Source organism: Fundulus heteroclitus, chromosome 15 (genome assembly GCF_011125445.2).
Source record: "Fundulus heteroclitus isolate FHET01 chromosome 15, MU-UCD_Fhet_4.1, whole genome shotgun sequence".
Classification (NCBI taxonomy): Eukaryota; Metazoa; Chordata; class Actinopteri; order Cyprinodontiformes; family Fundulidae; genus Fundulus; species Fundulus heteroclitus.
The window spans coordinates 31,332,814-31,348,206 of record NC_046375.1 but is presented as its reverse complement, the minus strand read 5'-3'; the positions used below and the strand labels follow the sequence as shown (position 1 = coordinate 31,348,206).

At 45.5% G+C, this 15,393-nt stretch overlaps 1 protein-coding gene across 2 annotated transcripts in view; it reads right to left on the bottom strand.

Annotated features, from left to right (window-relative positions):
- Nucleotides 1–15,393, bottom strand: part of mdn1 (midasin AAA ATPase 1) — a 98,482-nt gene that overhangs the window by 55,694 nt on the left and 27,395 nt on the right. For both annotated transcript variants that reach the window (XM_012853983.3, XM_021311403.2), the window contains exons 24-32: nucleotides 12,238–12,416; nucleotides 7,141–7,349; nucleotides 5,526–5,672; nucleotides 5,293–5,434; nucleotides 5,073–5,207; nucleotides 4,622–4,760; nucleotides 4,288–4,420; nucleotides 3,645–3,775; nucleotides 2,903–3,041 (exon numbers count right to left, since the gene is read on the bottom strand). In XM_012853983.3, the coding sequence (XP_012709437.2) occupies nucleotides 2,903–3,041; nucleotides 3,645–3,775; nucleotides 4,288–4,420; nucleotides 4,622–4,760; nucleotides 5,073–5,207; nucleotides 5,293–5,434; nucleotides 5,526–5,672; nucleotides 7,141–7,349; nucleotides 12,238–12,416 (1,354 nt within the window). The remainder of the gene's footprint in view (nucleotides 1–2,902; nucleotides 3,042–3,644; nucleotides 3,776–4,287; nucleotides 4,421–4,621; nucleotides 4,761–5,072; nucleotides 5,208–5,292; nucleotides 5,435–5,525; nucleotides 5,673–7,140; nucleotides 7,350–12,237; nucleotides 12,417–15,393) is intronic.

Here is a 15,393-nt window from a genome sequence, read left to right as displayed (position 1 = left end):
CGTTTACGATCGGCATTTTCCGACGTGTGACGTCAGTTCAAGAACACCGAGAATGCGCGAAGCGAACTTGCATAGAAACACACAGGCGTTTACGTTGTACAACCGGTACGGCGAACAAGGATATATGGATGTTTTCCAGTATCTTCTTTCACACACCAAATCTGCTGATCCACGTCTACTTTGAGCAAGCGCTTTATAAAAAAAATAAAATAAAAAAAAATAAAAATAAAAAATAAAAAAATCGCCGAACTAAGTCCACAATAAAATGCCTTCTAGGTGCGTAGTTGGTGGCTGTAGTGTCGCTTATAGACCAGTTCACTGCTATTGTTTTCATCCGGGTTTTTCGCGCATGCGCGCCGGACTGGAAGGCGGAAGGCGAACACATAGCGGGCACAAACAGAGGAAACGACGAGTTCTCTACGTATTTTTCTTCTTTAGATAACGTATCACAAGATCGTTATAACAGTAAGTTGATGGTTGATGGTATCAGATTGCCAGATCCACACAGCAAAAGCCTGAAGGGACGGAGCGAGTCTGTGAAATGCTGGCCAAGGGTTCCGTACAGCGACATATACAGCTGCCTTATAAACACGCCAGGCAGTACAGACCAGAGAGCATGGAAGCATGAAACCACTGGACGGCTACAATTATTTTATATCGGGACATAGACACCAGCAACCCCCGCGACCCCATGAGGGATTAAGCGGGTCAGAAAATGGATGGATGGAGGTTCAGACATGTTTGTGTAACATTAGAAAGCGGAGTCGGACACACAGCGCATCAGCAGAGAGGACGACCCACTCGGTAGGTTAAAACAAACATTGTTCACTAAGGATTATTTCGGTGTTTTTGTCCTATTAATCCTTTTCACAGACTAATGCCAGAGGGATTGCATACATTGTACATGTGCGTATATTATAAATAAAAAAAAAATAATAATTAAAAAAAAAAAAAAAATAAATAAATCGGCAAACTAAGTCCACAGTAGAATGCCTTCTAGGTGCGTAGTTGGTGGCTGTAGTGCAGACCGCGGTGAAGTTGGTTTGACATTGGGCATTCAAGCTCCGTGGAGTCAGCGGGATCTAGCTCACGGTTGATCCGGTTGAAGGACTCCGATTTCGGCCAGTGTCTCTCAGCTGCTCCCTTCTCCCATACGCGGTGGGACCTTCAACAAATCTGATTTGATTTTTGTTTCTCAAGAGTGCTCCGCTGACTCCGCGGAGCTTGAATGTCCAATGTCAAACCAACTTCACCGCGGTCTAGTGCAGGCCAGAAAGTAGTGCTACATACTTGGCCGAAGGATCAAAAGGTCCGAAAGAAATGGGATGAATTCATAAAAGAAACGCGAAAGGACTGGATTGCCGGCAGTGACAAAAGTGTTTTATGCAATTCACGAGCGTGGATTTTGAGGGGTACTTACAATGGAGCATTGGCTCTATGTCTTGGGCAGCGTTAGATATAGTCTCCTCAGGTTCACCTTGTTCAAACTCCATTTCTTCGTATATATATATATATTCGGTATCAGAGTCGCCGATGCCTGAGGTAAGGTTTGTAGATGTATCAGACATTTTTTTATAAATTTTTTGTACATAGAGTAAGAGTTATGAATTAAATTTAATAAATCGGTAGCGAAAGTCGTAGTGTTAGCAGCCGGATGCACGGTACTCGTTCTGTTTGTGACGTCACATTCCGAAACAGCCCGATTGAAGAATGTTCGGGCTCTTTCGCTAATACAGCAAGTTTTATCGAAATTACTTCCAAACGGCGCACATAATTCACATATAATATACATTTCTTCACTCTGGTGACTATTTGAATGCATCTGCGTAAAAATACATTCAGTCCAAGAGTTAAATAAATGTTTCTCGCTAACCAAACCGATGAAAAGCACTGTTTAACTATAGTCATAATCTATGATGCTGACAACAGCAGGAGGTACTGAATCTGAATCAGATTGAACTTTATTCACCAGGTTTGAGCATACAAACAAGGAATCTGACTTTGGGTTCCAACACTTGCATTGTGTAAAAAAAACAGGCAGACATGTAACAACAAGCAGAAGAGCAACTACAATTTATAACAGAAAAGACATTATTCAGGGAAAAAAGGTAAGAATCTGGCCAGTATGTACAGGAGAGGTTTTAATTTGTTGTTGTTGTTTTTCCCCTCAGCAGAGTAGCTGGCTACCCTGACTGTAAGGTGTTCATCAGAGCTACAGGCTCTGTGTCGACTCGTTTTACCCATCAGCACCAATCAGTAGTACCAGCCTGAGGACAGAAGTCTGAATAACCTGTGGCCAGAATGAGTTGGGACCACAGCTATGTTAGCGGCCCCTTTTTCTGGTCCTGGACCTGTACTGGTCATGAATAGATGGAAGGTCATGAAGATCCTCTGCAGCTCTAATCGTTTGTTGCAGTTTGGATCTGTCAAGTTTGGTGGATAAACTCAACCACAGAGACAGATGAGCACAAGACAGACTGGCTTCCAGCAGTACAATGGTCCTAAACATCCAGCTGGGCTACAATGGGGTGGTTTTGCTCAAAGCACACTTTTGTGTGTGCTTGTGCCAGGTCAAAGCCTAGTCAAAGTCCAGACCTAAAGCTCAGTGAGAATCTGTTGAAGGACTTCACGACTAATGTCCACAGAGACTCTTTATCCACACTGACAGAGCCAGAGCCTTTTTTGGGAATGATTTATGATTTTTTCCTTACACTTTAAAAACGATCCACTACTTTGCTTTGGTCTGGTACAAAATATATTAAAAGTTTGTGTTTGTAATGTGACAAAATGTGAAAATGTATTCACAGCGACCGCTAGTGGTGCAGTGCAGTGTTTCTGTACAAGATCCGATTATAGTTGATCTCTGAGGTATTTCTTCCATCCACACCACAGTATGACATACCTCCTTCTTGCCAAAGTCTCCACCAGGATTCATGGTGGCAACTAGACGGAAGCCAGTAGCTGCTTTGATCAGCTCCACATCATCGTTGTCTCCACTGCCCTTCTCTGCCAGCACAAGAGACTTCTCCGTCTCCAGAACACTGAGAGCAAACATAGCACATAATGACAAACTCATCTCTGCTTTTCATTTACCTGCATCATTTTATAGGCAGCAAATTTAAAACAAACAAAACAGATGTTTGTAGACACCAAACTTTCCCCAGTAAACTGGCCGGAGAGGATCATGTTCTACATAAACGTGAGGCCATTTGCCAAAATCTACTTTGAATACATTTATTAATTTGTTAATTTAATTTAGTGGCGCATTTAAAAAATTCACAACATACTTTTTTTGTTATTTCAGTTTTTTATTCATTCTTTGGCCCTTGAGTACTTTTGACTTGACCATTTTGTCCCACATGTCAAAATGTTTGGACACCCCGATATAAACAATCAGCACAAAGCGGCTGTCTGTGTTGATTCCACAAGGGTGGTGACTCCTTTTGCAAGCCATTGCACATCCATGCACAAATCTAAACAGTGACAGAGGAAATTAGTGGAAACACAAATATTTTTCCACATCCAGTTTTGTTTCGTCCCTTTACTTATTCCGAACTGGAAAATACTCAAACAGAATCCCAGCCTGTATAGGAAGCAGGATGGATCCTCCTTGTTCTCTATATAATATCATAGGCGCGTTGTACCTGTTGAGTCTTTCCAGCACAGAATCGTCTGCGAGGGAGATCTCATCCATGAGGAACACTCCTCCCTCCTTCATAGCGAACACCAAAGGTCCATCAATCCACTCAAAGAGCCTGACATCCTCACCAGCAGTCTATTCAAGGACACATTACACAAAAATTATCATTAACAGAGCTGTCTAAGATTGGTTTGTTTGTTCCTTCACCAGCTTCTTCCATAATTAGTTTCTAATCATTGCTGCCCTTTGGGGGATGTTTAGAAGCGATTCCTGTGGTGCGTCAGCCTCCTGATCATCCTATCACACTAAAGTACCGTCTGTCACATTGATATGTCAGCAACACACCAAAAATGCCAACATTAGAGGCTGATGGAAAGTTTCATGACTGTATTGAGCAAAAAAATAAATAAATTTAAAAAAAGATAAAACAGGTGTCTCAGGTTGTTACAGCAAGTAAGAACCTCAAGTTCTTACAGGAAATCAGCACTGACAGAACCATTGCAAATTAAGTCAAAACTATGTGCTTAAAGACCAACAGCAGAATGGAGTGAACCGATTCTGCAGATTTTGTTTGACCACTACAAGCCTCAAAGCACAACAGATTAATAAAAGGTCTTACTAGAACCCAAACGTGGGTGTATGAGTACCTGGTGGGTGTATCTAACCGGCCGCAGACCTCCAAGGAAGTCAGATGTCTCCATGTGCAAATGACAGTTGACGGAGAAGAACTTCTGTCCAGCCAGAGCGGCGTACAACTGACATATGGTGGTTTTTCCACATCTGGGGAGGAAACAGGTAAAAAGGGCTTGGCCCAATTAATAAAGAAAAAACTCCCTCCTTTATACAGTCTATTCTGTGTTGTTGTTTCTTATTTTGGAGACCCGGTATTTTTCTTTCAACCACTGGAAGGCATCAGGGACCTGAATTTGCTGAGATGCTGTTTGCATATAAAGCTTTAAAAGTCTGACATGCGGAGCTCACCCAGTGTCTCCTACAAGCAGAACAGACTCCCCGAATTGCAGAGCTCGGCCAATCAGCACAGCCATCCTCCTCAAACCGTGGGTCCACACAACGTGGCGGAACTCTTCTGGTACTCCTGCAACGCTGTCGATGAGGGGGCCTGGCAATCAGAGCAAGATCCAAACTGAGAGGGCCGCAAGCTTCTTTTGTCATTGTCTCCAACAGCTTTTGAAGTCGCCACAGTAGTCTCAGCCACAAAAACGGTTTCTAATTGTTTTAGAACACTTACACCCTTCCAAGTGGTAGGAAACAGAAGGGTCTATAGAAGGGTTAAAGACTTCTCCTACCACACACTATTTCTCCTTGAAAATGATTCTACAAACAGAAGGGAACTAAGGGAACACTGAGGGAAGCGCTTGCCTCTGCAGAGTGAATGGAGAGGCTCTGTGTTTGCTGCTGTAGCACTACTTACTGAACTGACTGGTGAGCTGTTTCTGTGAGAACAGGTTGTCGGGGTTCACTGTCCGTTTGAAGTGTTTCTGCAGGGTGGCCAGGATGATGGCCTCCTCCTCCTGCTTCCTCACTCGTCCAGCCAGCAACATGTAGCCTGAACATTAAGGCAACGGCATCATTTAGGATGTCAGCCGCTTCACAAAAAAAAAACACTTTACATCATGTGTGAGATGCCTCACCATCATTCGCTAAATGCTGCAGCCAGTCCTGAGAGCCCGCCATCTGCTCCTCCAGCCTGTAGCGCTCCGCCCAGCGGAACAGATCTCTCAGAGTGATGAAGCCGTGTTTCCCAGCAAATACGGACGATCCTCTGCGCAACGACTGGGACGAGGGAAGGATGGAGGAGTTTTAAAGGGGCAGTATGGATCAGCACCACATGTGTCATTTCCGCAGTCTGCAAAATAAAGCCTACCTGAAGGTCCAGCATGACTCTGACCAGCTTGGTGCAGTAGGATGGAGGTAAACTACACCTCTGGTGAAGGATGGTCTCAAGTTCTCCACTGGGCAGCTCATCAAAGTGCAGCTCCACAAATCGGTTCCTGAAAGCCCTGGAGAGGACCTGGACAGAAGCAGGAAAGGTAAAAAAGGTTCCATATTTCTCATTTATTTAAATACAAAAGTTGTGAGTAAGCAGTGAATATTTCCCACGCTATTAGGAAGCCCTTTGGATCATCAGTTTCATCATCTACATGCAGTATAAAAGTGAATATTTGCACGTCACCTTTAATTGACATGATGCCACCTGTCAATCAGTCTTAGAGGCTTGTCAACTGACAACTGACCAATCAGTGATCGTAAAGTGAAACGGCCCTTACCAGCAGACGCTGCGTGCCCTTCAGCTCCGACAACATTGTCAGGATTTTAGATTACAAACAAATGGCGATCAGAGTGATTTCGTTAAAAACATCAGTAAAATGGTTAAACGTAGTCAATGGGAAGAGCACAATTCAGACACAATTATCCTGAACGGTCAGCGGGTGGAAGACAGTCTATTCCTTTCCAAAAACCCAAAGAGTGTAGAAAAATGTAAAAGATGGATAAATGCATATGGCCGACCTGGGCAGCTGAATACAGCAGTGATCAGCGGGGAACTACTGCATGTTAACCTGTACAAAGGGAACCAAGTTTTGGTTCATAAACATTGTATGCTTAAAGGTTAAATTAAAGGGTAATGCTCAACGCGAGCTCTACGGTACAACTTCTGGTTGCATACATTTTTTCCTTGTTAGCTAGGATCCGTTAACAAGACTCTGATTTTGCATTTAATAGGTAGTGTAAAGTAAAATTTGCACTCCCAGTAGAAAATTTCACCGTAAATCTTTGCCTTGGATGACCTCGATTCAACCTCGGCCTGTCTGTGGTTACTTTCAAATAATTACAGACTTGATGTACAGCTTGTTTGAACATTTCCCCCCCGTTTTCTTTGCCTTAATGTTGGTAGATAAGGCAAAATGCCTTTGGTAACATTATGAGTTTCACTATGACCACCATTAACGTCTTTGTTGTTGGGGGTTAGATGGGCCTGTGGCCCACAGAGTGAGCTGAACGATTTTGCTCTATTTGTTAGTAAATAAAGCATTTCTTGTTTATTTACGATTTTACCAGAAGTACGTATTACTGCACATGTACAGCAGGGGATAAAACAAAGAAAATGCTAACGACTATTAACATCTCCAGGCAGAACAATGAAGGAAGGTCCAAGATCTAGTGAAAAATAGTGAAGAAAAAATATGATTCCAAGAGTGAAAAGACTGGAATGCCGCTGGGAATACAGTATGAATTCCCATGGAGACTTGGTGTATACAACATTATTATTATTTTTTTTTTCTAAGCATATTACGGGGTTATATACCTTTAACAATGAATCGTTTTGATTTTCACTGTTTTTCATGGTCTCACACATACTTATCTGCTCTGCTTTCAAGCTCTGTCCCCACATTTATTTTAAAATGAGACTGCCAGTCTTAAGCTCTGTTTTTTGTAACTGATGAGTTAGCCTGGGTGTCACAAGTTCTACTTTGCCATACCTTTCTGCCACCGTAGAAACCTGGGGGATTCTGGGTAGCAAAGAGCATGAATCTAGGATGAGCCTGGATAACTTCCTGGGTCTCTGCTACGAACAGCTCCCTGTTGTCATCCAGCAGTCTGTTCAGAGCCTCGAGGACGTCGGTGGGGGCGAGGTTCAGCTCATCGAGGATCACCCAGTAGCCTTTTCTCATGGCATCAATCAGAACGCCTAACAAGAGATAGACAATAAATCAAACCAAGGAGTAGAGTTTTGTCTGAGGAGTCTGACACTGAATACGAAGTTAGTGTATGTCATCTAGTTTTTAGAATATTTAGGACTACAAGTGTTGTCACAATGCGTATCGGAGGATTTCCACTGAGAACCTCTTTGAAATATCCTAAATTCTCTAAGCAGTTAATGATGATATTGAATAATTTCTCTCCTCTTGTTCAACCTCTACTGATCAGCACATCATCAACAACTTCAACCATTGGAAGAAGAAATCTTTGTCATTGCAATTGTACTGCAATGAAATTTGTCTTTTGCATTTAACTCCTTAACTGGCGCCCCCAAAATTCCACAAGCTTCTAAAAAATATATATATATATATATATACCCAAATTAAATTAGATGCTGCTCTTGAACCCTTGAACAATCTGGGTCTAAGGGCCTTGCTCAGGGACCCATAGTGGCAGTCTGCGGGGATCGACCCAGGGAGTTGCGACCTTCTCAGAGTGCAAGCTGCCGCTCTAACCACTATAACTCCCCATAAAAAGATGACGTGACAGAAGCGAGGCTGCCAGACACAGTCGGCTCCAACAGGCACTCTGAGCACCGAGGCAAGGTGGGCGGAGTGTGCCTTGCCCAAGGACACAACAACTGAGATGGTTGGAGAGGGGATAAAACCGGCAACCCATCAGTTGGCAGGGCAACCTCCACACCACTGCCGCCGTTAAGGCTGGCCCATAAAAATGATGTGCTAGATTACAGTCTTGGTGATGTGGCATGTGCCTGGTCATGTGACCCATCAATAGAGTCAGGGTTATAAAACCAACAACACACAAAACCATGCACCCAAACTAACAGACAAGAATAATGTTGGAATGAGGATAACCCAACATGAACATTTATAGGCTGTGGGAGGTCAGAGCTGGACGCTGTGGCTTAAAAGTAAAATCTTTGATTTCATTACACCAAATCCGATTAATAATTTTTTTTCCCCTCGTTGTGTTTTACAAAAAGAAATTAAAGGAATTGTTTGAAAAACTTGCTATTATATCAAGGATTTTGTCTGGGAGTTGACCTGAATTTAAAGTGCAACTAAATTCAAGCTGTGAAACATGCTTGTAGATAAAGATGGCGACCCTGCCATGGTAAACATTGAAAATATATCTAAATGTTTGCTGCTAGTGGTATTACACAATGCGCCAAGAACAGGCTTCACTTGTGTAACTTCAAACTACCTTAATGAGTCAATTGGCAAAATAAAAATCCAGATTATCCAAAAATGAAATCTTCCGTCCGTCCGTCCGTCCGTCTTCTTCTGCTTATCCAGGGTCGGGTCGCGGGGTAGCAGCTTCAGTAGGGAGGCACAGACGTCCCTCTCCCCGGCCACCTGGGCCAGCTCCTCCGGAGGAATCTCAAGGCGTTCCCAGGCCAGCCGGGAACGCCTCCAGCGTGTCCTGGGCCTTCCCCTGGGCCTCCTCCCGGTGGGACGTGCCCGGAACACCCCACCAGGGAGGCGTCCAGGGGGCATCCTGACCAGATGCCCGAGCCACCTCAACTGGCTCCTCTCGACGTGAAGGAGCAGCGGCTCTACTTTGAGTCCTCCCCGGATGACTGAGCTCCTCACCCTATCTCTAAGGGAGAGCCCAGACACACTACGGAGAAAACTCATTTCAGCCGCTTGTATCCGGGATCTCGTTCTTTCGGTCACGACCCAAAGCTTGTGACCATAGATGAGGGTAGGAACGTAGATCGACCGGTAAATCGAGAGCTTCGCCTTTTGGCTCAGCTCTTTCTTCACCACAACGAATCGGTACAGCGCCCGCTTCACAGCAGACGCTGCACCAATCCGCCTGTCGATCTCCCGCTCCATCTTCCCTCATTCGTGAACAAGACCCTAAGATACTTGAACTCCTCCACTAGGGGCAGCACATCCTCCCCAACCCGGAGAAGGCACTCTACCCTTTTCCGGTTCAAGACCATGGTCTCGGATTTGGAGGCACTGATTTTCATCCCGGCCGCTTCGCACTCGGCTGCGAACCGCTCCAGTGAGAGCTGTAGATCACGCTCTGATGAAGCGAATAGGACCACGTCATCCACGAATAGCAGAGACACAATCCTAAGGCCACCAAAACGGATCCCCTCAACACCTTGGCTGCACCTAGAAATTCTGTCCATAAAAGTTATGAACAGAATCGGTGATAAAGGGCAACCTTGGTGGAGTCCAACTGTCACTGAAAACAAGTCCGACTTACTGCCGGCAATGCGGACCGGACTCTGACACCGGTCGTACAGAGACCTGACAGCCCTTATTAAAGGGTCCGGTACTCCATACTCCCGGAGTACCCCCGAATGGATCCCTCGCGGACACGGTCGAATGCCTTCTCGCAGTCCACAAAGCACATGTAGACTGGTTGGGCAAACTCCCATGCCCTCTCCAGAATCCTGCTGAGGGTATAGAGCTGGTCAAGTGTCCCACGGCCAGGACGAAAACCACACTGCTCTTCCTGAATCCGAGATTCAACTATCCGACGGACCCTCCTTTCCAGAACCCCTGAATAGACCTTACCAGGGAGGCTTAAGAGTGTGATTCCTCTGTAGTTGGAACACACCCTCCGGTCCCCCTTTTTAAATAGGGGGACCACCATCCCAGTCTGCCAATCCAGGGGAACTGCCCCCGATGTCCACGCAATGCTGCAGAGCCGCGTTAACCAACACAGCCCCACAACATCCAGAGCCTTAAGGTACTCAGGGCGAATCTCATCCACCCCTGGGGCTTTGCCACCGAGGAGCTTTTTAACAACCTCGGCAACCTCAGCACCAGAGATGGGAGAACCCGACCCAGAGTCCTCAGGCTCTGCTTCCGCAATGGAAGACGTGTTGGTGGGATTAAGGAGGTCTTCGAAGTATTCAGCCCACCAAAACACGACTTCCCGAGTCGAGGTCAGCAGCACACCACCCCCACTGTAAACAGTGTTGGTACTGCACTGCTTCCCCCTCCTGAGACGCCAGATAGTGGACCAGAATCGCTTCGAAGCCGTACGGAAGTCTTTCTCCATGGCCTCTCTGAACTCTTCCCACGCCCGAGTTTTTGCCTCGCTTCGACTGCCGGTACACATCAACTGCTTCCGGAGTCCCACAGGCCAAAAAAGCCCGGTAGGTCTCCTTCTTCAGCTTGACGGCTTCCCTCACCGCTGGTGTCCACCAGTGGGTTCGAGGGTTGCCGCCGCAACATGCACAGACAACCTTTCGGCCACAGCTCCGACTACCCGCCTCAACAATAGAGGCGTGGAACATGGTCCATTCAGACTCAATGTCCCCCGCCTCCCTTGGGACATGTTTAAAATTCTCCCGGAGGTGGAAGTTAAAGCTCCGTCTAGTGGGGGACTCTGCCAGACGTTCCCAGCAAACCCTCACAGTGCGTTTGGGCCTGCCCGGTCGGACCGGCTTCCTCCCCCGCCATCGGAGCCAACTCACCACCAGGTAGTGGTCGGTGGAGAGCTCCGCCCCTCTCTTCACCCAAATGTCCAAGACATGCGGCCGCAGATCAGATGAAATGACAACAAAGTCGATCATTGAACTGCAACCTAGGGTGTCCTGGTGCCAAGAGCACATATGGACACCCTTATGCTTGAACATGGTGTTTGTGATGGATATTCCATGACGAGCACAGAAGTCCAACAACAAAACACCACTCGAGTTCAGATCAGGTGGGCCATTCCTCCCGACCACGCCCCTCCAGGTCCCCACTGTCATTGCCCACGTGAGCGTTGAAGTCCCCCAGCAGAACGAGGGAGTCCCCAGGAGGGGCACTCTCCAGTACCCCTTCCAAGGACTCCAAAAAGGGTGGGTAATCTGAACTGCTGTTTGGCGCATAAGCGCAAACAACAGTCAGAACCCGTCCCCCCACACGAATGCGGAGGGAGGCCACCCTCTCATTCACCGGGGAAAACCCCAACGTGCAGGCACCGAGATGAGGGGCAACAAGTATGCCCACCCCAGCTCGGCGCCTCTCACCAGGGGCAACTGTGGAAGAGTGGAAGAATGTCCAGCCCCTCTCAAGGAGACTGGTTCCAGAGCCAGAGCGGTGCGTCGAGGTGAGTCCGACTATCTCTAGTCGGAGCCTCTCAACTTCGCGCACAAGCTCAGGCTCCTTCCCCACCAGAGAGGTGACATTCCACGTCCCAAGAGCCAGCTTCTGCAGCCGAGGATCGGAACGCCAAGGTCCCTGCTCTCTACTGCTACCCGTTGCACAATGCACCGACCCCTTTGGCCCCTCCGACAGGTGGTGAGCCCATCGGAAGGGGGACCCATGTCGCCTCTTCGGGCTGAGCCCAGCCGGGCTCCATTGGCAAAAGCCTGGCCACCAGACGCTCGCCAACGTGCCCCACCTCCAGGCCTGGCTCCAGAGTGGGGCCCCGGTGACGTGCGTCCGGGCGAAGGAACACGACATCCAATAATTGTATTCATAAAAAAAAAAAAAAAAAGAAATCTTTTTCAAGAAACTGGAAATGGATTCTATGGGGGGGTTAGCTAGAAAAAACGTGGACTAAAGTAGAAAAGAAGCCCAGAAAACCCAGGGATTCTAGGTTAGACTGATGCATATTTCAGTCTAATATTTCTGTATGAATATTTAAAAAGGCATTCAGCTGTTACGGCCAATCACCAACGGCCAATCACCATCTGAGCCACCAAGGATGGAGTCGGATCAGAACATTGAGGGAGAACAGACATGACTACAACCCCAGACCAGGAATAAGACTGTGAACCTGGATTATGTTCCTAAAACCTAGAGGTTGATAAACCATGTCAGTTGCATGGAACTGATTTGGATTAGGTAAAAAGTGAAGAATCTGTCATTTAGAACGGTTAAAGGCTTCATGACTCATACCCTCTTTGAACACCAGCTTGCCCCTGTCATCTGAGGAGTAGCAGCCGATGTACTCCTGGATGTCCGTGTGCTCGTGGTTGTTGATGCGCACACACTGGTTCCCAGTGGCCAAAGCCAGCCAGCGGATGAGGCTGGTTTTTCCGACAGACGTCTCACCCTGAATCAGCACTGGGTGTGTCCTGTAATGTCCAAACATGTCGGGAAGGGTCATGGCAAGGTAGAGCATTGATTAGTCATTAGCTGTGTGTAGGGCTGTTGCAATGAGTGTATGAAACCAACCTAAAAGAATACATCCACTCAACATGGGTTTTAATGACAGAATTGATCCAGGGTGAAAACATGACCTAACCAGAGCCGAACAGTTCATTTATTTGTGGTTATCATTGTAATTCATACTACAAACTAACAGGTATGGGCCCATATGTGATACAGCTCACGAAGAGAGCTATGTGAAATCATGATGATGCCCAAGAAATATTAGTGACGATAATTGGGCTAATTGCAGTGTGTTGTTTTCCTAATATCATGCAGCCGTATATACAATATCCATTTACGAGGATTTATAAAAACTAGAGTTAGTTGACAAATTATCCCCACTTCACACAGACTTAAATACATTACTAATACTAATGTTTTAGATAAATGTCCCTGAGCAGCCAGCTGAATATTTGACAGCAGAACTCAGAACCAGTGGAGCTCATTGGTATTGGCTGGTGTCCTCAAACAGACCTGGCTTGTACTTAGTCCCTTGATTTCCATTTGATGTTGGGTTCAATCTAGAGCAGGGGTGTCAAACTCATTTTGGTTGAGGGGCTGCATACAGCTTAATCTGATCTGAAGAGGGCCACACGAGTTAACTCATTGCAAGATTAAATAGAATTAATAAATGTGGACTTGTTGTTGAATTTTATATTAAGTTAATTTCACTTTTACACAATATATTATGAATAACCTCAGCGTTTTTAAGAAAAGTATTTGCAATTTCAACAATACTTTTACTCAGTTAAACATTTACTTGTGCATTATGCATAAGAACTGATCACAGTGATTATACAATGTTGAAAAACATTTATTCACATTTTTTGGAACTTAAAAACACTGTCCTGCATGACAAAATACATGAAACGGATAAAAATTAAGAAATTATTTGAATTTTTCCACACCTGAAGCTTAATCTGCTAATTAAAACACAGCGCCCTCGTGGACAATATAGGAACTGCATATTTTCAATTAAACAAAGTACATGTTTTTTTCAATAATTGTTTTATCATCCTCCTTTTATCTTGTCCATTTGTGAAAGCCAAATCTGATGAGCTCTTTGTGGCATCTTATTGCCACATTGCCAGACAGGACACTGGAAAAAAAAAATGTCACCTCCCCCGCCATCGGGGTATATTATATATATATATATATATATATATATATATATATATATATATATATATATATATATATATATATATATATATATATATATATATATATATATATATATATATATATATATATATATATTTTTTATAATGATAATGTATGTATTTTGCCACAGGGCCGGACTAAATTGTTCTGCGGGCAGGATCCGGCCTGCAGGCCGTATGTTTGACACCCCTGATCTAGAGGCTAGAAGCTAGGCTGCTTAATTCATTCCAGTTCTGATGTATGCTTGACCACTAAACTGTTTCCAGGTTTCAACCATCTGACCCAAACTGCTCCCTAAAATGAAAGAAAATTTGGTTCAAGAAACAAGCCAATCTACAGGGGTTTATCCTGAGTTCGACACTACTACGTAAAAAAGAAGTCCCTACTCCAAAAGTAACATCTGGAGGTTCTGAAATTCTCAGTTACCTACATGTGTCATGGTTTAGTTTTGGTCTGGCTTTTTTCCCTGTTATTTTTCAGCACCTCCTCCTCTTACTCAGCTCACCCTCCACTCCTCAGCAATCAGTCACACCTGTTAGGCACTAATTAGTCTGAATTCACGCCACCTGCCAGCCTCCCTACATAAGCCTCCCTCAGTCTTCTCTTCCCCGCCGGCTCGTCTTCAGTCTCTATGAACACCACGCCTGTCTAGTCCAGTTCTCATCATTCTCCACTTACTCCACGTCTGTCAGCCTGGTTTGTTCCCTGTTTTGTTGCTGGATATCCTGCCTCCTCTGTGCCTCAAGTAAGGCCTGTGCTAGCTTTCCAACCTCCTCTGTGTTTCAAGTAAGGCCTTTGCTAGCTGCTGAATTTACTACAGCTCCTGGATCTCAAGAACTGTCCCGGCTGCCCTGCTGTATTTACTGCAGCTTCTGTTCTCCAGGTTTGCTCTCTGCTCTGTTGCTGGACTGCCTGCCACCTCTGTGCCCCAGGTTTGCTCTCTGCTCTGTTGCTGGACTGCCTGCCACCTCTGTGCCCCAGGTTTGCTCTCTGCTCTGTTGCTGGACTGCCTGCTACCCTGTGCTCCAGCAGTCCTACACCCCAAGAACTGTCTCGCTCTGCACCTCTGATCTGACAGCAGCCCTGCATCTCCTAGCACTCTCTCCAGTCTCTTCCAGTCAGCCTGCTCTTGCATCATCTCCAGTCCGGTTACCAACTCTGGTCATCATCATCCTACTCATTACTTTCAATAAACAATAGAACAAGCTCTGTGTGTGCGTGCTCTGTCCGGGTTCACATAGATAGACAAATCATGACAACATGGACAAACCAAATTCCTTCTGGAGACAACTTTTTTTATTTTCAGGAGAAAAGAACCAAGCTACTTGGTGGGGGCACCATCATGCTGTGGGTTGTTTTGCTGCCAGATTTACTAGTGCATTGCATAAACTGGATGAAATAAAGACTAAACCTTACCTCAAATTAATTCAGCTTGATGGCACCAGTGGGTGATTCTGAAACGGCCCCAACCTTTATACCATGTTGAAAATTTTGGGACTATAATGAAAAGCAACCATTTCAAATGAGTTGCACCTTATTCAGATCAGCAGAGGTCAAGTATCCAGTTAGAGCAGACATGGGCAAATTATGGCCCACGGGCCGTATACGGCCCGTTGAACGTTTTAATCCGGCCCGCGGAACTTGTCCAAATTATTTTTTTACAAAAAACTCTCAATGTTAAGGCTTCTGCCTCCCGTATGCGTTTTCAGCGCTTGACTATCATTAAGGAGGAGCCAC